Here is a 25,012-nt window from a genome sequence, read left to right on the forward strand (position 1 = left end):
TTAACAGTTACATTTGAGACAAGAGTCTTTATAGAACATTTTATATATTACCTTGTCTGCCCTTGAACAGACTGATCCAAAACAATTTAAACTCTCTTGATTCAAAATGAGAATTACTTACAGAGCATCAATCCTATAGTCAGGCCCTGTGTTAAGTGCTGATGATTCAAAGGCAAACACATCCCTGAACTTCAAAGCAGGCACAGGAAAGGGCCAGCTGGGGTGGTCACAACCCCTTGAAAGGTGCAAAGGCAGATGTCTAAGGTGGGGCAACGCATGATCCAGGAAGCCTTCAGGCAAAAATCTATGGAATACTCGGGCAGAGGACAGTAGTGCAGTCATGGAAGTAAGGAGAGAATCGTAGGCAGTCTCTGCTCTAATCGTACCCAGAACTTGGTGCCTGAGAGAACTGAAGAAGAGAAGGAAGTTGAAATTAAATGCCAGCCTATAAGACCAGAGAGGAGGAAGACACACTGCCAGGACCAGAGATGTTAAGCATGAGAGAGGGCACCCCTGTAGAAGAGTAAAGGTAACTCAACAAGAAGAGGACACCAGGGACTTCCCTGGCAGTCCAGGGGTTAGAACTCCACGCTTCCATGGCAGGGAGCATGGGTTCGAGGAACTAAGATTCTGCAAGCCTCACAGAGCGGCAAAAAAACAAGCAAACGAACAAGGAGAGGACACCAGAAAAGGAAACCAGTGCAGGCATGAGCGCACACATACGCAGAACCTTAAGTCACCTTGTCATCCTCTCATTTTGTAGATTAGGTAAAAATAGTCCAATAGTTCTGATCACACATTATTACAGAATTAGAGCACTGGAGAGCATCCTGGTTAGTCTTGTCATTTTGTGAGTGAGGAAACTGGTCACAGAAGTACAGTTCTTTGCCCAAAGCCAAACACATGGGTAGCAGAGTAAGGACTAGAGCCCTGGTCGCTGCTCCCTTGAGTCTGAGTCTGCCACACACATTTCAGTGTTTACATGAATTTGTATTGCTTCTACCACCTTTCAAAGCTTACTTCAAATATATTATGATGATTACTGAAGTGAATTTTAATGATAATAAAGTTTACCTCAAAATTATTTATGCTGCACTAATATAATCTTTCATAAATCTACTGGGAAACATCCTTAGAGTCATTTATATCACTCTTTTCCTACACTAGTCATCCTAGTAAATGGAATGTAGATTAACTGTCATAATTCACTGCTATGTTTTATTTTTTATCATTATAAATAATGGCCAAGGTTAAAGATAATAGTGATATTATAAATCTACTCTTAATGCATATAATGGAGTCTATATGCTTAAAAACTAATAGAGTAACTAAATACAGAAAATATAAATACATTCCAGAGAGAAAGAAATACTTTGGAATCCAGCATACTCATTCTCAGTCATAAACAGTGGTGCTCTCTCCCAAAGACACAAGACTCTTTAATCAGTCTTATCCCAGACAGAATATTCTCCTCTAAGCAATCTTTAGGACACGACAATCCTTCTCCAGGATGGGAGGTGGGAATCACCTTTCTTAATAAGAAAGCAGAGGCTTCATGTCAACTCCTCCAATACTAAAACCTCAAATTAATGTCCTAGGTATTGTCATGAATTTCTCCACACCTACAGGAAAGTTTTGCCACTAACTTTTCAGATTTTTTTTTTTTTTTTGGCTGCACCACACGTCTTGCAGGATCTTAGTTCCCTGACCGACCGGGGATCCAACCGCACGGTGCCCCCTACAGTGGAAGCACAGAATCCTAACCACTGGACTGCTGAGGAATTCCCTAACTTTTCATATTTCTTAAGGGAAGTATAGTATATAGTTGCCTATATACTAGATTTCACCAAGATGTTGAATCTACCAATTTCACATAATTTTATCCACAACAAAAGAGAGGATCGGAAAGACCACGGGGATAACTCTACAGCTAAAAACCTGCCCAGGAGCCTACACATCGTTTAAAATATTTCTCTGAGTCTCTCAAAGCCACGTCCCAAAAGTACTAAAGGATGACACTCCAACAGACTGTACAATGGGTGCTGAGGAAATATGACAGGCTCACAGGTTTGTGCTCACAGCTGGTCCTCGACAAACACCTTGTAAGGAATTATTTCTTTGCCCCATTCTGTTACCAAAGCCTCTCTTGGTCCTAGGCCACCTATTAACAATGTTTACATTTTATTTATCCCATTAAGAGAGCAGAATGCTTAGAATTTATCAAACAAAATGTGTAAGTAAAACACTGTTAAAAATAAGTTACACAGCTTCTCACTAACTTTTTTCAGATCCTAAAACTCCATAGCAAACCAGAAAATACCTGGATTTCTCTTCTATGTCCTAGGAGCTTTGCCCTTGCTCCTAAAGCTTTCCTGCTGATTAAATGTCATTTTTGATCATTATGAACTTTTGCTATATTTGAATTTGCTGGACAAAGCTTACAACTTCACACTTCGCCAAATGATAAAACCTCAAGGGCAACTAATGGCAAGATGGGGATAGAAATTATACACTGTACTCAACACCTGATCAGCAGGAGAACTTGAAAAGAGGCCATTATCTTTAAACTGGAGGCAAGAAAGCTACTGGGCTAACACAAGCACCTGAAGAGCATCCTATCCTGTTCCAGCAGAATACCAGCAGAAACACTGTATTTCCTGGCTTGTCAAGTAGATACTTCATATGCTTCTGTCTCTGAATTATTCTGCATGTATGTGTACTTTACAAAATACAACTGATATTGAAACTCTCTTAAGACTAAAACCCACAAAAACAAGTTCAAACATGAAACTGGCTGACCACAAAGTACTCCATGGTGATTGACAGACTAATAATTACAAATGTGTAATTATTTGATGCATTACATATGATGCATTCTACAGAGCAATAAATCTTAAAATCGTTGCTCAGAAAGATGAGGAAAGAGGCTCACAAACACAGGAAATTCCAAGTTAAGAACACATATTCACATTACCTTATTCTTTTCCCCACATCCATCATCCAAAGAGCGATAATAGGCCTCCTGATTCATCCCTCCTCTCCCTCTAGCCACCACATACTAAATGGAACTTGTCATTTATTCAGAGGGGACTAGACCAGAAAATCATTAGGATTACTTGATACTCTACATCCAGGAAGTCGATTTTCACTCCTAACTGCTGCCCGCATACCTTCCAGCAAATCTCAGAAGTAAAGATGCCAAATAAATTCTTTTTTTAAAAAATTTATTTATTTTTGGCCGCATTGGGTCTTCATTGCTGCACGCGGGCTTTCTCTAGTTGCGGTGAGCAGGGGCTACTCTTCATTGCAGTGCGTGAGCTTCAGTAGTTGTGGCTCACAGGCTCCAGAGCACAGGCTTAGTAGCTGTGGCTCGCAGGCTCCAGAACGCAAGCTCAGTAGTTGTGGCGCACAGGCTTAGCTGCTCCGCGGCATGTGGGATCTTCCCGGACCAGAGATCAAACCCGTGTCCCCTGCACTGGCAGGAGGATTCTTAACCACTGCACCACGAGGGAAGTCCCAAACAAATTCTTTGAGACTAAATACCTATCAATCCATGGCCCACAAAAGTGGTCTACAGGCAATTTTAGATATACAAGTCACCATTAGCTTTATGGTTTTGAGCAAAACCCTAGGCAGAGTGGAAGACTCTGTAATAATTAATTGTTACAGTCCAAAAAACTTTCTTACAGCTCATATAAATCTGAATCCACCAGATAAAGGGAAAAAATTCATCTTCAATGGGTTCATATTGCCCAAATTTCAAAACTCCAAAGCAAATGAATATTAAACATGTAACTTACCAAGACTTGGGCTCTCCAAAGTGGAGATAATTAATGCTGTAGAGGTCCATATCCTCTGTGTGCCACGCAAATGTGGTTTTCCACATGCCAAAATAGAGATAAGGAGTATTTACACCCTCAATAGAAATACCGCACTCTTCCTCAACCACATCCAAGACCGTGTTTAGGTGGGCTATGTTCCATTCATCCACACCCTAGAATCAGGGGAGAGAGAAAAAAAAAAAGCAAACATTAATAAACTCATAAAGATAACATTTACTGCTCAAACCATCATCTGCCAAAATTATTACACTGTGTATTTTAATTCACTTAGAAATTTTTTAAAAAGCAACAATTATCCAAGGTATGCGTGCACACACACACACACACATTTATACAGATCCATGATTAATTATCCAAGATTACTACCAACGTAATGTGGCTCTATATAAACATTAGTATAAAATTGTACCAAACGACAGAGACTTAAGGTCCCACTCCCCATTTTCCGTTAGTAAGAAAAATCATTGATTCAAAGCATATGATCTGGAGCATGCTTTCCATCATTGGCACACCATTTAGTTTTGGGGGTTTCCTGGTTTTTAGCTGCTTGTTTATTTGTACATTACTTAAGAAGTCATACTAAACATCAGACATCATCTCAAGATACCACTAACAAAATGTATCTTCTCTCATCCCTCTCTCATCCCCACCCACTTCAATTTTGGCATGTGATACATCATTTCCTGAAAATTCAACTCTAATTATTGGGAAAATTCTTAGCACTATTCTAAGCCACAGATCATTATGCTTTTACTGCTTCTTCAACTAAACATTAGCCTCTTATGTTGATGGGAAATTTTAAACAAAGAATAACTGCTAAAAATACTTATACAAACTCTGGCAAAATTGCTGGAATAATGTAGTTTTATAACAGTAACCCAACATGGCTGGTGATAGAAAGAGACAGAAAAGTTTGAGTCACTGATATAAAAGTTAAAGTGGCAGGAAGAGATTCCAGTTTTATTAAAACTTACCAATCTCTTATTAATTCACTGTAATTCACAACTGCTTACCATTTTTACCAACTATGTATCTTTCCCATATACTTTTCTAATAATCAAATTCTAAATATCAGAGACTAGGTCCATTTTTATGCAATCATGAGGAAATGGCAATGTCTTTAAAACTAGTTCAACCTCTCCATGGTGATATTAAAGAGGGACATTAAATTTATTTATGTATACCCAAAAGGCCTTCCCCAATAACTATGCCAACGGCCTCACAGACAACCATGTCTAATAGTTCCCTTATGCACTAAGAACTTTTAGGGCTGTTCTGTTTTCATTCTGGTCTTTAGATGACAATATAATCAGTGTCCTTATCTTACTTCCTTGAGCTTTTGGGTCAGGAAAATTGTTGATGGGGCAATTAATGAAGTTCTGCCTCAGGTAATTTAATTGAAAGTGCCAGGGGAAATAATTTAATTCCCAAATTCCCCAAGGTAGCCACTCTATCTACAACTTAAACCCCACAGTAGGAAGTTTACTGTTTGGAAATTGTTCAAAGTAAGTATCCTTTTAGAGAAGATCCTAGGTTCCAACTTACAAGACCTCATAAAAGTTCAATCAAATCATGTAAAATATTTTATCTTACTCTATTAATAGTGATACAATCTCTTAACTCTAGTCCAATCAGACTTCAGTCCAATCACTCTAATAATAGAGTCCTATTTAAAAGTCATTACTGAGGCAATGAATATGAAGTAATAAATGAGCACCATATTATAGGAATCATTTTTAAACTGAATGAGCTTGCAAATTTAAGAACAAACCATCCCTCTGAAATTTCTACATTTGGAGAAGTCTTATCTTTGTTTCTGACTGATACTATCAGAAATAACCGAGGCTGAATCCCTTGACATGCCTACACCTGTGGGTCTAAAGGGATGAGGGAAGAGAAGAATGAGTGATGGAAAAAAGACCCAGATTATGGCTCCGGCTCTGCCACTGCCCAGGGCAAAAATCACCGATTTTCTGAGCTTCTAGTCTTTCTTCCTGAAAGTCTGAGGGCTACACTACCCTCCCAGAGCTGTTCAGAGTACTGAATAGGCTGAAGGACATAAAACCTTTGGAAAAATAAAATTTACTATGTCTTAGAACTGATTAAATAAATGTCTCCACTATTTTCTAGTAAATCTTACTGGAAAGCCTCTACCAAAACAAAAGCCAAAGACATGATAAGTGATAATAAAGCCCTATGAAACTTACTATTGAAATTTTCCCCATTAATGGGCAAATAATATGTCTGCAGCAGTTTCTTCTGGGCAAGGCCAAGGTTGCCATGATGTTAAAACTTAATTTCTTTTGCTAAAATAAAAAGTCATATAATTTTAATAAAAGAGGTTATTAAAATATTAAGAATAACTGGTATAACAGAGGCTGAGAATAAATCTTACTATTTCCAAATTCATTCTCCAATTTCTGCTCCCTACTATTGACTGAACTGGCTAGCTGCCTCCAAGGACAGGTTCTACCCAAACTCTGAAGAGCACCAGGTCTCCTTCAGAGATTCAGACAAGGAGTACACCACATTTGTCATTTAGGAGAAGTGTGACACCACAGTCTACCTCACTACTCTACACATACATATACACTACATCTATTCAAAACAATCCTGTAACACAGGTAACATTATACCCAAATGAACAAATGGAAAAAAACCAGTGCTCCTAGAATAGTGGAAGGCAAAGATAAACCTAAATCTACCTGACTCTAGGCTTTCACTTATAAACTCTATGCTTCCAGTTCTGACCATGTTAAATACAGCATATCATCCTTTTCTCTCAGCATCAATTATCAACAAAGACCCAAGGAGCTAAAATTTAGGACAGGCAAACATATAAAGCCGCTACATTCTTCCCACCCAGGCATACAGCCGCCCTACACAAACAGGCAAAGCCTATAAGAAAAGCTGCTTCACTTGGGAGTTAGTGATAGAATTTAGTGTAAAAGTAGCCTCCAGAAAGACCCCAGCTACAAACAAGTCCCACAATGACAGGTCAAAATTTGCCAAATCGTTCAAAGCTTATAGCCGTCAAGTCTCTGCAGAAAGTCTGCACACCAGCCCAAGTTCATAGACAAATGCCTCTTCCCAGATCCCATCCCTTCATAAAAAGCTCTTCTACACAATGTCCAGCAGATGCTTGAGCAATATCTGTAACTCACCTGACCTCCGCCGGGCAGACGTTTCCTCCCTGGTCCCACCCCTCCCTGCACCCCAATAACCCAGTGCATTCTAAGCCTGCCCTGCCCTGTTTGTCTATTTAGCCTGTATCTGCCTGGTTTTCTGAAATAATTCACCATTGGACCATAATTTGTACACATACGTGTAAAAGAGAAGTTTATCAAGGATCTTTCCTTTCAATCTCTGTATCAGCCTATCAAGAATCAGATGGCAATTTGAAAGAACTCCTAAATTTTCATTACCATAGGCACTTAGGAGCTGCTTGAGGGCCAGGCTTTGGGCTTCAGACTTCACAGAGGAAGTAAGTACCCCCAAACTGGCATCAGCATGAAGGATGCATCTACAAACCTATGCAGAAAGACCGTGCCAAGTTTGAGTTCACGCCCTTGAGCTCTGGGCCTGGGTCCCTGAACACAGGCCACATCCAGGCCAGGAGCACCTTCTTCTTGGGACTCTGAGCATCTGGGATTCCCTCTTTAGTGACCGCACTCAATCACTGGGAGACTAAAGGAGGACAGGGCAGCAACATGCCACATTAGAAAACTTACCAATAAGGCGTCATTCCCACCTAATACACAGAAATAATGCAAAAATCATAGCAAACCAATTCTTCCCAAAACAACCTTCTGAGGAACATTACTCCTACAAGAGGCTGTGGTCAAAAAACTTTGGCATCCTTTTCTCCTCCTCTTACAAAGTCACAGTGCCAAGAGGCACTCCGAAGGTTCTGACAGGCCATGCTATAAGGAAGCCTGTTTAACTTTGCTTAACTCCACTTTTCCCAGATGTGATTTGACCACGGGACCTTGTTTACGTAAGACATTACTATCTTTCCTCAACAATGTCAATATCCAACCCACATGTTTCTCCTCCCCTGCCCACCCGCCCTGCCCCGACTCCTGCCATCATCCTCAGCACCTTCAACGTTATCCCCACGGGGCTCTTTCCAAACAATGCTCTGAGCCTCCATCTCTCTAAAGCTTCACTGCCACACGCCCAGCTCTAAGCTGGACTCAAAGTGACCAGCAATAATTCCTGAAATCTATAAATTCATGGGGAAAAACATCATTTCATTAGAAAATCCAATTATTAAAAAAAGAAGATCCACCTCCTAGGTACTGTAAAACTCTGAGAAAATACTAAAAGAAATTAGTAAAGATTCTAACTAAAGTTTTCAGGTACTTTTTTAAAAGATTATACTTTCCTCATTTGGCTCTAACCATCACTTTCTCTGACCTTTAATGCAGTCCAGCCAATACCTACTGTGTACTGTGATCCAAACAAAAGACCATCCACCCAATTTCCACTTACTTTAAAGCTAGGCTAATGTAAATTACTGCCACCAATTCATATGCCTGTAACAAGCCCTTGAAGTTTCAAAGGTAATGAAGAAAGAAAAAAGAAAATGAAGAAAGAAAAATAAAACTTGGTTAGTTTTAAAGACTTCAAAATTCAATCCATTTCGCACAGTAATGTGTGAAAATTGCACCTTTCAATAACTAAAAGAAAGCTCTGGTCACATTTTAAAATAGAGGATTTCCTTAGGATCTTTACACAGTAAGAATAAAATTAGACCCGTGTGAAATTCAATTTGCTTTAATTACAATGTGTGATGTGATAGCTCTTTTTGTTTCTTCCTTTCCATGAAAATATCACATTCTCTAAACTTTCTACTTTTAAAACAAACCTCTTTTCCTTTTTGCATTTTTACACACCAAAATACCTACAATTTTACAGCAGTACTTTCTTTTCTTTCTGAAAGTCAAGACAATAACCAATGTAGAGCAAGTTTTGAAGTAACAAAACAATTCTGCAACTAAAAGTATCATATAAAAAGACTGTTCACCTTAAAAAGGTAAATATGAGTAAGACAAGAAGGAGGGCAGAGAAGAAAAGCAGGGAAATGCCCAGTCAAATAAAAGATTGCAGGGCTTCCCTGGTGGCGCAGTGGTTGAGAATCCGCCTGCGGATGCAGGGGACACGGGTTCGTGCCCCGGTCCGGGAAGATCCCACATGCCGTGGAGCGGCGGGGCCGTGAGCCATGGCCGCTGAGCCTGCGCATCTGGAGCCTGTGCTCCACAAAGGGAGAGGCCACAACAGTGAGAGGCCCGCGTACCACCAAAAAAAATAAAAATAAAAATAAAAATAAAATAAAATAAAATAAAATAAAAATAAAAGATTGCAGAGAGCTTGGGACTCCTGCCTTGATTCTGGACCACTGAGGCTTTGAGGTCAATGGTATCCCTGGTTCCAGGCAAAAGCAACTCCAATCCTCTTGGGAGAAAAGCATCCTTCACTTAAACCTGTAAATTCTCCACAAATTAAGATCAAGCCAAAGAATACAACCAAAGATCACTACGCCTAAAGGGAGTCAAGACCTCACTGCAGAAAGCTAGCAAAAACAACTGACCCTGCACCACCCCAAGGACTGTTGATATCAGAATTTCCAGACACTAAAGAATGTGAAATGTTTAAAGAAATAAAACATGGAATCACAAAGACAAGAAAGTAAAATAAACTATCTGGAATGACCAGTTAGATTTGGGGGCAGAGGTGGACTTCAAGAAGTGAAAGATATCATTATTAAACTAAAACTCATTGAAAGGATTAAACAAGAGAAGTATAAAATTTAAGACATGAACACACAGTGCAGTACAGAAAGATAAGAAGGAATATCTGAAAAGTAAAGTTAAGCATACTTAGGACAGAATGTCTAAGGTTCATGTATTCAGAGTACCAGGAGAGAGAAAAATACAAAATTATTAATAAATAAAGTCACTAAAAGAGAAGACTGATGAAACTAATTACATTAAAATTAAAATCTGTTCAATAAAAGACACTGTAAATAAGTCCATCTCTAAAAATTTTGATGTCAACTTTAACCTTAAATACAGAGTTGAAGCGACAAAACAGACTTCTCAGACCTTTAGTGATGCTACAGCTTTTGTTTCACAGTGACCAAAACATCAAAATGTCAATTATATTTATTGATTAAAAACTGCTTATAAAGCCTTCATTATTACTCCTACTCTTGAAGACAATAACATTCTATGTGGACAAATACTTGGGCTCATTCTGGCATTCCAATATTCTTAGTCTTTCTAATTAACTCTTTTCACAGCAATGTTCAGTGTAAAAATAATTATTTCTGTCCATCTCCTTTTAAAACTAAAAGAGTTTTTGTTTGATGTAATATAAAATATGGAATTGATTTTGCAGGGTCACAGACGATTCCTGATTTTGCTATATACCTTTGTACATTATTTTCTTATCAAACTAGTTACCAAGTATTTTTACATGCTTGTAAACAAATATATTTTTACAACATACCTGTATATATGTAAAGTCAAGTATTTAATTCTCACTGTTCACTTTTAAAACTGACAAAGAAAAAAGTGAACACTACAGAAACCACTGTAGATGGCTTCTGATTTTGTTTTTAACTCCATGGATTGTTTAAATAATTCAAAATTATATTCCTGATTCTGAGATACTAAGTGGTATTGCACAGTTGTCACTTTACAGTATGTATATAACAGTCCCATGAAGCTGATAAGGTGTACCCTTGCATAGCTTCAGGTGATAGAATTAAAACTGAGCTGTTATCACACACACACAAAGACACTGAAAATAGAAGAAACAAAAAAGTTTTGGAAAGAACAAGCCACTATTAAAGCAAATAATTCAACAAATGTAATTCAACAACATGACATAGTTTGGGTATCCAGAATACATAAAAAATTCCAAATAATAAGGAAAAGTCAAACAATCTGATAGAAAAATAGGCAGAGGAAAAAAGAGAAATCACAAATGGGCGACAAAGAGGCTTGTGGCCTGAGCTCTAGAGCCCACAAGCCACAACTACTGAGCCCACGTGCCACAACTACTGAAGCCTGCGCGCCTAGAGCCCGTACTCTGCAACAAGAGAAGCCACGACAACGAGAAGCCCGCACGCTGCAACGGAGAGTAGCCCCAGCTCACCACAACTAGAGAAAGCCCGCGCACAGCAACAGAGACCCAACAGCCAAAAATTCAAAAATAAAATTAAATAAATAAATAAATAAAAAGATATGAAAAGCTATTCTACATCATTTGTAGTCAGAGAAATGCAAATTCACACACAAGATATTTTAAAGCCACAAGATTGACAATAAGTAATAAGATGAACGATACTAAGTGCTAAAGAGGATATATGTCAGCATGAGGAAACTTTTGGAGGTGAGAGAAGTGTTCTAAGACTGGTTGGTGGTGATGGTTACACAAAATTCATTGAATTATACGTTAACATCAGTGAATTTTGTGGTATGTAAATTATACCTCAGTAAACCTGTCTTAAAAATGATTATATAGTGCTGTGGGAGGGTAAATTGGTACAAAGTCTTTGAGAAACAAGGGAACAGTATCCGACAAAGTTGAACACTCACAAAGGCAGCACTTCCATTCTTACATAAGTGCTTTAGAGAACTTGTATACAGTGCACCAGAAATCATATACAGGAATGTGTTCGTAGCAGCAATATTCATTTTAAAAAGAAAATATCCCCTGACAGGATAATAAAAATAAAATGTATATGTACAAAATGGAATGTTATACAGCAATAGAAATGACTGAACAATAGCTCACACAATAATATGGATAAACTCAGAAAACATAGTGTTTTGTATAGTCTCAGAAGACTACATAAAGTGATACTACTTTTAATAAGATCAAAAATAAGCCAAACTAAATATATTATTTACAAATATGTGTTTGTGGGCTTCCCTGGTGGCTCAGTGGTTAAGAATCCACCTGCCAATACAGGGGACACGGGTTCGAGCCCTGGTCCGGGAAGATTCCCCCATGCCGCAGAGCAACTAAGCCCGTCCGCCACAACTACTGAGCCTGTGCTCTAGAGCCCGCGAGCCACAACTATTGAGCCCACCGTGACACAACTACTGGAGCCTGCGTGCCTAGAGCCCGTGCTCCACAACAAGGGAAACCACCTCAGTGAGAAGCCCGTGCACTGCAGCAAAGAGTAGCCCCCGATCGCCGCAACTAGAGAAAGCACGTACGCAGCAACAAAGACACAATGCAGCCAAAAACAAATAAATTAATTAAATAAATTTTTTTAATGTGTTTGTGCAGAAACAGACTCACAGACATAGAAAACAAACTTATGGTTACCAAAGGGGAAGGAGGAGGGAGATAAATTGAGAAATTGGGATTAAGAGGTACACACTACTATATATAAAGCAGATAACCAACAAGGCTCTACTGTATAGCACAGGGAACTATATTCAATATCTTCTAATAACCTACAAGGGAAAAGAATCTGAAAAAGGATATATATATATATATATATATATATATATCCTTTTTTATATATTTACATAACATACATACACATATGTATGTATGTATAACTGAATCACATTGCTGTACACCTGAAACTAACACAACATTGTAAATCAACCATACTTCAACAACAACAACAAAATTTGTGTGAGAAAACTTTTTTTTTTAAGGCAAGAAATCAAACACAAAGTTCAGGCCACCCCTGGGTGATGGGGTGGGGTAGCAGGGAAGGACTGCAGAAAGAGGATCCCATGAGCAGTATTGTTTTTTTTGGTTTTTTCTTTGCGGGGGACCCGCCACATGGCATGCGGGATCTTAGTTCCCCAATCAGGGATTTAACCTGTGCCCCTGCAGTGGAAGCATAGAGACCTAAGCACTGGACCGCCAGGGAATTCCCCATGAGCAGTATTCTTGACGCTCTAGCTATGGGACTGCATGGTGGGTCGGGGGTAGTCAGTGTATCACTGTGCTTTAAAACATAAGTTGCACATATAAAATCAGATTATTATATTCCAATAATATGATAAAGCAAAAGTCATGAAAAAGAGAACATCTCCTGAGTCACATCTCACAGCACCATTTCTGCCCTCGCACCTTGTCTCAGTGACACAAAGAGAACGGTGTATTTCATGAAAATAGCAGGCTCATTTTCCTTAGTAACCCCTAAACAAACATCCTTCATGGCTCTGATGTGACAGACTTTAACAAACAGCAGCAAGTATAAACTGCTAGAATGCAGGTTGGACTTATAAGTAAATGACTATTGTAGAATAGAATTCTTCATGATTCTCTTGGTGGGAGTCAACTACTGAACATCTCATCACAGCCTCAGGATTTCTGTCCCATTTTGCTTTAATATTGCCACCAGTAGCAGCTATTATTCAGTACATACTATGGAGCAGGCCCTATCCTAGGTGTTTTATTTATTCATCTCATTTTATCCTATAAGGTGAATAAATAAAACTATCATCTATTATCAATGCCATTTTATAAATGAGAGAACTCCCCCAGGAGAAGTAAGATAACTTGACCAAGATCTCCCAGCTCATAACTGTGGAGCCGGGAAGGGTGAGAATGGAAAACTCTAACCGGAGCTGACACTACTGTGTCTGAAGTCTCACTGGCCAAACAATGAGTCAGAAAGTCAATTCTAAACTTTTATATAATCAAGGAGGGAAAAATTTCCCTGTATCCCCCCAACGACTGGAAGGGAAAGTTAGTAATTTGTTTATTATGTTTGCTACTTTTCTTTCTTTTAAGTACTACCAATCAAAAAGATGATTTTTAAAAACTGCCTTGGGCCAAGAGCAGGATTCATGGATTCACTCACAGACATGCATTCTATTAAAAAACAAAAACTTACTTAAATAATAAACAGAATTGTTAACTTTACTTTACACATCTACACATGGCCCTTGCAGAAAATCCTAAAAGGAATCTGAACCATAAAAGCCCTATTCTTCTTTGAAGAGGATCAATTATCTCAACATTTAATAAAATAGTAAAATCCAATATCCAGACCCTGACAAGTTATTTTTAAATACAGGAAATTAAAAACACAACAATCTTTACTAATGTATTCATATTTTCTAGACTATTAAGCCCCTTGTCTCATTCAACTCTTTAAGGTGTATTATATTGCAGTGTAAAACAGTACTTCAAAATCACTGTGTTTGTTAATAAACTTTTATAACAGAGATTACCTAAGTACTTAGTACCTATTTTCACCTTCTTTACTAATAGAACCCCATTTAATCGAAAGAACAAAGTAGCTGCAGCTGGATATGTATGGTTCTGGCTAATAAAACGTAACTGGACATCACTGGGCAGGGCTTCCAGGAGAAAGCTTTGAAGAGGCTGACTCAAGCAGACACAACTCCTTTGCCCTCCTTCCCTCTACCAGACATTCACACACGATCAGCACCTACCACAAGAGCACAAGGGTAAGAATCTCATCATGAAGATGGCAGAAGAAATTTCTAAGAGTACAGGTCTATAACAACACCATGGAACTAACATGGCCCTGGACTACCTGCCTCAAATTTTTACATGAAAACTAAACAATTTGTTTCAGCCATTTATTTTAAGGTCTCTACTACTGACAGCAAAATAATGTCTAATACATTTCCTCCTTAGTAACCAAATCCATAGGTCCCCACTTCCCCCATTCCCTAATGGTTTTAAGTAAGAAAGTAATATATCAGAGTCCATGACACTAATGTGATTCTACTAAAGAAAAAGTAGAAGCCACTTAGCTTTTGAATGGTACCAAAGTATGGGCTGGGCTTGAGCCTCTTTACAACTACTAATGCCAGGAAAATTCAATTTAGATAAAGAATGTACCTCTTTCTCCCTGTTCCTCTATATGACTCTGTCTAGTTATTTGTTTTTTCCACCTTGCTTCATTTCTTCCTCAATGCCACCTCTCACTTAAAGCAATTTTAGATTTAACACACTTGAATAACACCTGGCAAAGGGCTCAAATAACACCCTTTTATTCTTCATGAAGAAAAACAACTTAAAGTATTTCCAGTGGTCTCATTTTCAATCCTCACAGTGAAAAATTCTGGATCATATACACAGGCTCAACATTATTCCTTCAATGAAAAAGAAAAAACTAACAATTTTCCTGAATTAATATTCTATGTATTCTCATTTAGAACATTTGGAACATTAAGTTTTTAAAAAATCAAACACATAAACCTGCAAATAAGATGATTTCAGTGATATCTTTCTCTTTAAAAAATTCTTTTTTAGTTAGAACATAATTAGAATCACATTCCTGGAATTCATGATTCTAACTCTGTTCCAGTGACCCCAAAAACCCACTGACAGGTGGTGACTTATTTTGAGGAACCGATGCCAGGACGCTAGCATGTGGGGTAGGATCAGCTCCCCAACCTCTCCATCTCAGCCAGACCTGCTGCTCTCTTCCCATAGTCAAGTGGATGATTTATGAGGGAAATTGTATATAATACTGGAAATCCTGTGTGGGCATTCAAGATGTTGGAGATATAGCTATACGTAGTTACCTTGGCTTATTCACTTACTGTTGGATTGGAAACATTTTCCTAACATTTATTTTATTATATATATCACCTTCTTGTCTGTAACAATTTGCATCATTATTTTCCTTGGTGCCATACAGGTTGTTTTACATTCTTTGTTATAATATTTTTTAAAAAAACAACACTGGAAAATGATTTTGGCACACAGACATCGAGCCATATTTCTAATCATTTCTAAAATAGATTCTAGAAGCAGAAAGGTATGGATCAATACTTCCTTTCTGACAACAGAATTATTTGAACCTTTCTACTCTATAAATTTCCTCCTTAAAAATAAAACCAGTTTCCATGTCTGTAAAAAATCATAGTAAAGATGAAATCTAGATGATCTTCATCATCCTTTTTTTTTTTAAATGCAGGCAGCCCAAAGTAGGAAGCCTTCAAGTAACATGCTTTATCAAAGTCCTTTTGTAAACCTGCAGGCAAGGTCAGCTGCAATGGGAAGAGAAGAACTTTTGCTTCTGAACACACTAAGCGTCCAATGAAGACCCTGGCAGATACTAATCCAAGAGAGGAAGAGATAGAGAGCACACAGTGTAGTTCAAAGTTCTAATTATCCTTTCTGGTGACAATCTAAAATAGTAGAAAGAGGGACTTCCCTGGTGGCGCAGTGGTTAAGAATCTGCCTGCCAATGCAGGGGACATGGGTTCAATCTCTGGTCCGGAAAGATCCCACATGCCACAGAGCAACTAAGCCCATGCACCACAACTACTGAGCCTGCGTTCTAGAGCCCGCGAGCCACAACTACTGAGCCCACATGCCACAACTACTGAAGCCCACACACCTAGAGCCCATGCTCCGCAACGAGAAACCACCACAATGAGAAGCCCGCACACCACAACGAAGATTAGCCCCCGCTCGCCACAACTAGACAAAGCCTGCATGCAGCAACAAAGACCCAACGCAGCCAAAAATAAATAAATAAGTAAATTTACAAAAATTAAATTAAAAAAATAATAAAATAGTAGAAAGAGAATGGGAAAAGGGATCTCCCAGCTCTGTCACTGGGTGTCATCTTGGATAAACCCTAACATTTTGGTATGAAGTTCCTCATCTATAAATGTGTTGGCTACCTCATGATGTTCAAGACTCTTTCCAGGTGAAATAATCAATGCTTTGATGATCACCAACCAAATTCAGCACTAGAACTCTGGCTTTTCACCTCTGCCTTTCATGTTCTTTCCCCTTCAGTAATTCCCACTTCTGTTTCCCTAACACTTTCCCAGGGATATCTGCCGTTCCAGGCATAGTGATCATTCAGTACCTCCAGAACTCTCTTAGCATCCTCACTAAGAGAGTTCACATGCCTGATGCCCACAGATTCCCTGAATTCTCACCACAAACTCAGGGATTGTGCCAGTTCACAAGAAGCATAACCTCTTTCTATGCCTACCTCTTTCCATGCCTATGGTACATAGTAGTCACACCACCCATGGGGCACCTAGTCTGCCCTGTATGTGTTACTCATCCCTTAGGGAAGCCTTTCACAACTCTCCAGCTACCAAGTTAGCACCCTCCACTGGCAAACACCTGGTATCCCTAACACTTTTCACACCCTCACAAACTACTCAGCATGGGACTCATATGTGTTTATCAATTTAGCACTTCCAGAGACAAAACTGATCTTCCCCACGGTGATCCCACCTAACCCTATGATGTGCAAGATAGATACTTGAGGGCAGTAGCCATGTACTCTGAGGTCAGCCTGCAACTGGGCTTAACTCTCTTCTATCGACAATTCCCTAGCAATACTCCTCTGAAAATACAGCTTCAGAACTGCTGAAACATTCTAGAGGCAATGTGTCAAGTGAATAGAACAACCATCACCTCCCCTGTCTGGATGGCATAACTTGAGATCATGAGGCTAAGACTTCATTTACTAAAGATCAGCCATAACATGCTGGCAGGTAATGAGTTTTGATTAACTAGAAGCCTTATTTCACAGAAGTAACATCTAAAAGTCACAATACCAAGCCAACAGCTGTCTCTTAGCATTAAGACATGTCTAGAATGATGATATTTTCCCTTGGATGTGAAAATTACACATACAGTTAGTGTTCTGGCTTAAAATTATTTCTTATTTCAGGATAAATTATATTCTAACATGATAAAAATACAAAATGTAAAGGAACTCTGGTGACTCAACAGTTTAAATGTTTTACCGCATTTGGAAACTCAGCCTCAGAAAAATTTGTTGTCCAAGAGCACCATCTGGTGGATGAAGGTATTTAAGCTACCCCAGTGCAGGAAGATTTTAAAAAGTCGTCTATAAAGGCTAAATGCCAGTAAGACTACAATTTTGGTATGAAAAGATTCCTATGCTTCAGCCAACGTATTTCTTATAAAGGGGTTCTTGACAAAATTCTAATATAAAAGGAATCTACAACTCATAAAAACTCATTGTCAATGACTTCACCTTCTTGAATAAATGTTACTTATAATAGAGCAAACATTTTTAAGCTGAAAGGAACCTCAGGGAGCTGTTAATTCAATCCCTTTCCTTTACAGACTCTGAGGCAAAGACAGCTTTCCTGAAAGGCACAGCTAGGGATGGCAGACCTTGACTATATAAGAAAATAGGTCAAATATTCTGTGCTGTTTAATACAGCCTTCTATTTCAAGAGGTTGTGGAGAAAAGGCAGGAAATGAGGCAGTGTCAGTGGCAAAGTACCACTCTCATGGGTTAGCAATGATCTGCCCACCCCACTGTGCATTGTGGCCCAGCCTCACACTGACCCACGCAAGACTAACAACTGTCAAACCCTTTCTGCCTCCGCAGCCCCTAGGGTCCCTCTCCACCTTAGATTAATCAGCTTTCCCCTGTCCAAGAAAACCATCCTACCAATAAAAAATAAGAGATTAAAAAAATGTTAAATCATCCTGTTGAAGAATATCTGTAATCATGGCAAAGCATTCATATGTGTTAAAACAGGAGGGAGAAAAGACAAAACCAAACTATGTTCACCATGATACCACGCCTGTTAAAAGAAATACAATTACTGAGCACAAAGTAGAGGAGAAACATTGGAAGGGAATACACTAAACTTTTTTGACAGCTCTTGTCTCTGAATGCCAGGATTACGAGTGATTTCAATTTTCTCTGTCATATAATGCTTTCCATCATTTTTATATTAACAAAAAGGTAATTTTTACCTATAAAATTTATGCATTTATAATCATAGACTATAAAGAAAACTTAAAAGGGAAATTAGAAAGAGGACCCTCATACACACCCAACCATCCAGTACATGCATAGTTAAAAAAAAAATTTTTTCCCCAGCTCTCAAGGAGAAATATGCAGTATAAGGACTATATTTTTTGTCTTAAGGTTTGTCACTGTATTTTTCAAACTGTCTTGAATTTTCTATCAATTATCTGTTAAAAAATAACTGGATGACAAAAGCAATAGACTAGCAAATTAATATTAAAGGAAAATCTTGGAAATACAGTTTAAAATATTTTATATATCTTAAGATGCAGGGACTTGAGTTTACATCCTAAGCCCATTTTCTGCTTGTAAAATTTTGCCTGAGTTACGTCAGAATTTATGGCATGATGCTCCCCAAATAACTCCATGACTTCTTGTTTAAGAACATCTGTCTCGTAATGTGATTAGTTCTCCGAGGTTCATATCAGGGACACAGTTACCTGAAGGTCAGTAAACAAGAATGGAAACTGTTACCTTTCCTGAAGATCCCTGCATCATCTATGTAGAGTGAGATCAGAGAAGGAATCTTTTGCTAAATATCTTAAGGCAGAGGTTTTCAAAATGTTGTCCGGGGGCCACTGGGAGACCTCCAGATCCCATCAGGGTCTGTGGCATCAAAACCATTTTCACAATTATACCAAGACATTATTCTCCTTTTTCACTCTCATTCTCGCATCAGTGTAAGGTAGAGTTTTCAGGAGGCTATATGATATTACAACAGATTAAATGCAAAAGTAGATATAAGAATCCAGAGGGATTTTCTATTAAGCTAGACATTAGTAACTGGAAAAAAATGTAAAATAATGCCATTCCTCTCACTAAATTTGGTGTGTAGGAAAATATAGCCATTTTTTATAAAAATAGGAATGTTATGTAACATTATTTTTAATGAATTAAATACTTTTAAACATTCTCAGTTTTAATTTCCAATACAATAAACAAGGATAGATACAACCTACATAAACAAAAGCTCTTTGAGGTCCACAATAAATTATTAGAAATATAAATGGGTGCTGAGACCCGAACTACTGTCTCAGGATACTAGTGTTCAGAAAAACACACACTGAAGAAGATCACTCTGACCCATCCCTCTTTCTCCTTACTCAAAGCACTTTCCAAGCCTCTTGTTATGACCAGTCCATCTGGTAGACCATTATCTGATCACACTTTCTAAAGCATGATTCTGATCCTATCACTTCCCTATTGAATAATCTCAAACGTTCTTCAAGATGTAGAGAATGATAACCAAAAATACTCAGGAAACTCCATGATCTAGCCTCAGCCTATTTTTCTAATGTCATGCATGCATCAATTCTATCATTATGTAGGTGCATTATTTGAAGCAGATGCTTTGACAGGGGCTGGGGCTGGAGAGTCTATAAGAAATGATACCTGCCATCACTGGACTCAGGTTTACTGTGAGAAAAACAGAAATAATATAGGTATCCTTCATTTTCTGTACTAATTTTCCAAATACCTGCTGTAATAACATATTTTTTTACCCAAAATTCACTGTCCAAATCAAAAACTCTCTATAATGACTTGTGAACGTCTACCAACAGAACAGTTTCAGTTGTATACAAATCTAGGTAAGATAATATATACAGCAATTCGGTTGTATCTCAGCTCTTGTCTCAAAAGGATTATGCCTTGTGCCCAGATTAAATGTATTGGGCATCACTGCTATCATCTTCCAATCATTATTGATGAAAATGTCTTCTGCAAATGTGGAAAAGCCTGAAAAGAAGGTAAGTGAGCATAAGAGTCCTAGAAATGCCCACACATTAGAAAGACTTGAAGGTGATGGTATGCAATGAGGGAGAGAAGCACCTAAGACACGATCGCGATACGTCCATACCTAACAACATAGCATTGTTGCTCCTGGAAAGCTTAATCGTGTTACTCAAACCAACACCATATATGAAAAACTCCTTGTGCAGTGGACTGACAGTCATTCTCAGTGTAGGAGACCACTGAGTACCAGGATGGTAGAGGAGAGGGTGGACACCTTCAGTGATCTGGAGGCAGCTGCAAATGGGAGGAACATGATTCAGTGAAGGAGCTGAGTTTCAAAGCAAGACTGGGAGATTTAAGAACAGTGAGAGACTGCACAAGTTGTGGATCATGGGTGAAGCAGCTTCCCCTCACAGTGAGATGTGCTATCTTCCTCCAGTGAACTGCTGAAAACTATCATCGAAGATGGTTACACACAAGGGAAACGGTCAGTCTTAATGCCATGCCATCTCATAGGTTTATTCAGATGAAAGAAGTACTCAGACATAAAGCATCCAAAAAAGGCTAAATTACTGTGAAGTAGGAACCTTGCTGGTGCACTACTATGAAAACATCATCTCCAAGGGGCCACTGCAGACAACAATGCCTGTTAGGATATGAATGAAGTATTCAAATCAGAAAGCCTGAACGATGGAGGAGACAGGTGAGGCTTAGGGCAAGAGGTGTCTGTTCACCACTCAACAAAGGGAAAATCTTGCAAAGACTCTTGAAAACAGTGTTATCAAGAAGGTAACAGCCAGCTTAAGGAAAGCATGTGGGACTTCATTTTTAAACCTCAATTTAATGAACCATTATCATCATTAAGAGGCTCACCACTATATACATGATGAGTATTGTTAGAAATGCAGCCCCAAAGAGCACAGAACACAAGCCTGAATGATTTAATGTCACTGTACTAGTGTAAGTAAAAAATGTTGATGCCGATTCTTAGCTCTTACACACAGAACAAAGAGATGCATGCACTCTGTCTTCAAAGGTCTGTGGAAGCATGGCTATTGGCTATCCCAGAAATGTTCTACCTCCTTTTCTCCCTGCAGATATCTGTTTATTTTCATGTCTCTTAGTCAAACTGAATCATCCCACACAGTTATATCGTTTTTTTCTACCTGTTCATCTTTTCTCTTTTTCTGTCTTCTTTTTGTGTGCTTGTTTCCTGAAGTAACTCCCATGTTTCTTTTATCAGAGGACTTATTTTTTAAATGTACAGTTAACAAAGGCTAATTAAAACTTTCTCCTTTTTTTTTTTTTGGCTGTGCTGCAAGGCTTGTGGGATCTTAGTTCCCTGACCAGGGATTGAACCCAGGCCCTTGGCAGTGAAAGGGTGAAGTCCTAACCACTGGATGGCCAGGGAATTCCTTAATTAAAACTTTCTTTATCAGTGGACCAGCCCTTAGTAAAACACAACCAAAAAAAAAAAAAAAAAGTTTCAGGTCTTAGGACTCTTATCCTTCTATTACTGTTTCCAAGGAATCATCTAGGGCCACCCAAGAATACAGGTGGCTCTATTTCTAAGTTCAGGACCTTCTTTACTTACAGAAGGTCCCTGACATCACCAAATTTCATTTCAAGGTATCAACAGAGTCAATCTCATTCTCCAAAAAACATTCAGAATTTCATCTGTATCTCAAAAAAGGTTTTGAGCACCCTTCCCCAAGAGCAAATAATTGTGCCTCTATATTAGGGGTTGGCAAACTTTTTCTGCAAAGGACAAGACAGTAAATATTTTAGCTTTTGTGGGCCATACAATCTCTGTCACAACTACTCAACTCTCCCATTGTAGTGCAAAAAAGTCAGGCACATATAATATGTAGATGAACAATAAGGCTATGCTCCAATTAAACTTTATTTACAAAGACAAGCAATAGGCAGAATCTGGCTGCCAAGCCAGGCTTTGCATCACACACCCAAAGACTGGGCTTTGTCATGTCATGCTTTGACAGTCTTGGCTTTTTGGTTTAAAAACTAGTAACTTGCTTAAATCACATTACTGATACTGCTGCCACAGCCTGCTGCCCATGGTGTTGACTTGAGATTTTTAAGTATATCCTAAGGAAATCAAGCTCTGAAAGCAGCAGTCTAATGAAAGAGGGGCCAAGACTCATTCCCTGGAATCTCCAGGCCCTTCTTACTCCCTTTACTATCAAGGCTGATTATCCTCAAGTAGTCCTTCACGAACACTCTCACTCCTAATTCCTGTGTTGTACCCAAGCCTGGATCAACACTACAATGGCACCTCTTTTTGCCCCTTAACAGACTTGTTAACAGACAAGACAAACATCTGAGCAGAAGGGGCCCTCACAACCCCATCACCGGCCAGGCTGATATCTCTCCCTCAGACCTCACAGCCAATATTCCAGGTCTGCCTCAGCCTCCTCAAGACCAGGCTCACCAAAAAGCCTCCAAATTCAGTAAAAATACAAAGACTATTAAGTGCAGTCTTACCCTCAAATTTACCTAGTTTCAGCCCCATTCTTCTCTCTCCTTCCTTTATCTGACTTGAACTTGCTCCTCTAGGCCAATCTCAGATGCCATGTCTCCAACAAAAAGTCATCCTTCAACACCAAGCTACTATAAGCGCCTCTGCTCTGGGCTCTCTGGAACCCCACACTTGCCTTTACAGCCAAGCTCATTACATCCTACTGCCCCTCTGCCCTTCAAGCCTGTGAATTATTGAGAACCAGGATCCTCATTCATCTTTGCACCCTGCACAGACTGTTACTCTTACCTTCCCCACACCCCCTCCAAGAACTCCCATCCCCACCAAGAAAAGGTTACGGTTTTTCAACCCTTCTTTTAACATTAAAGGAAAAAGCCATAACTAGAAATTGGGGGAAGGGGGAATTGAACTACAGTTTGATGACTATAACGCCTTTCAAAATAATGCCATAAACCATAACAAAACAATTCCCAATACAATTTAAATTGAGCTGAGCAGTTAAACAATACAAAGATACAATAGTGAAGAGCAAAACAATACATGGGCTTTATTCAATGCACATTCATTGTGATGATTTCAAATGTTCCTGAGTTACAAGTTATTACTACACTCACTCTTCATCACTCTCCTTAATGCACTCTTTCTCTTGTTACTCTCCAGCTACCTCAAGGGGACAAATACAAGTTATTTTTCATTTGCTTGAATTTAGTTGTCTTGAGTGTGACTGGTTTCATTTACCAGTAGCAGTTTACAACATCTCTCTTATGTCTGTCTTTATGATACAAAAGCATTGAAAATGTCAGCTCAGTTCTGGAGCTACTAAATGCTCCTACAAAAATTCCATAAAATACTATGCCTTGTAGGTCCTACCAAAATAACAGATTCCTGGCTCCAAAACCTGTAAATAGTGAGGATGTTTTAAAACTGCATGTTTACAAACCAGCGGATTTTGTTCATTGGATTTTAATAACTAAAGTTACTCAAATCTGAAGTCTAAAGTCAATGTTCCCTTGAAGCAATGCCATTGTGTAACTGGTTTTCAAACACAAGTGGTAAATTGATAAGCACTGCAAACCAATGTCCATCACCCTCAGATGTGCTGTCAACAATTATGTTATTTTAACTATCAAATGTGTAAAGCCAGTTCTGGGCAGTTTTATGTTGACTGTTCTGAAAATCGTATGCTGCTTCTACCTCTTAATTATATTTGCAAAAAGGAAAAAACAGCTCAATGATCCCAAGGTATGGTTAGAAAAAAATCTTGGATTGTGTTTTATTTTATTTTTGAGCCCTGACACATGCAGCCTCTCAGCCCAAGATCCAGATGATTCCTCAGCTCAGTCTTCCTTTTAGAAACCTGCAAACTTGCCAGGATACCACAGGGACGAAACCACAGAGAAGGCACAAAATAAACCATTAGCTCAGGGGAAATTTGTAGGTGACCTAGACCTAGTTGTACTTCCACAACTGTGAGACTGACTATACATAATTACTTCCTTAAAACTGGTGTGGGGAATAAGAGCACCTGGCAGCCAGTCTACTAGCCTAGTAACTTTGAGAAAACACTTTAACTTTGCTGGGCCCCAACTGAAAATACCAACCGTATTTGCTTGGCCTCACCCATTTCAATGGAAATCCCATTAAAACAGAGAAGCTGTTTTAATAAGACAAGGTGCCATCTTCTGTAAGGAAGCTTTATTACTAATGGCACTCATTTTCCTAAACATAAGTAACCATAACATGTCAAACTTAAAGAATATACTTGGAGTATAAAGGAATCACTTGGCTGTTCAGCAGAAAGTAACACAACATTGTAAATCAACTATATTTCAATTTAAAAAAAAAAAGAATATACTTGGAATTGAAATACCAAAAAAAAAACCCAAAGACTTAATACAAGGTACAATCTAAAACTGGCTGGGGTTAGAATACACTAAAATGATCCCCTGGAGACCAATACTGAAAATGCTTCTAAAGCAAAAAAACTGTTAAAATCTCTCAGCCTTTGAGATGGGAAAACACAAACACACATGCAAGCACATGCATACATATACATACACACACTGACATAAAATAAAAGGCCACCCTGTTTGGGAAAAGCATCTTGGGCATTTGTATAGAAATCAGCGATTTTTAGAAGGTGGC

General features: G+C 38.7%; 1 protein-coding gene across 15 annotated transcripts in view; it reads right to left on the reverse strand.

The window, feature by feature from the left end:
* KDM4C (lysine demethylase 4C) overlaps positions 1-25,012 on the reverse strand; it is a 430,596-nt gene that overhangs the window by 324,524 nt on the left and 81,060 nt on the right. For 14 of the 15 annotated variants that reach the window (XR_010841968.1, XR_010841967.1, XR_010841969.1 and 11 more), the window contains one exon: positions 3,801-3,994. Coding sequence is in view for 11 of the 15 variants with exons in the window: in XM_067041564.1 (XP_066897665.1) it covers positions 3,801-3,994 (194 nt within the window). In the remaining 4 variants the exon portion in view is untranslated. Of the gene's footprint in view, positions 1-3,800; positions 3,995-25,012 lie in introns of those variants that run through there. The other variant, XM_067041572.1, reaches the window with a different exon arrangement.

Source organism: Kogia breviceps, chromosome 8, assembly GCF_026419965.1.
Source record: "Kogia breviceps isolate mKogBre1 chromosome 8, mKogBre1 haplotype 1, whole genome shotgun sequence".
In the NCBI taxonomy this organism is placed as follows: Eukaryota; Metazoa; Chordata; class Mammalia; order Artiodactyla; family Physeteridae; genus Kogia; species Kogia breviceps.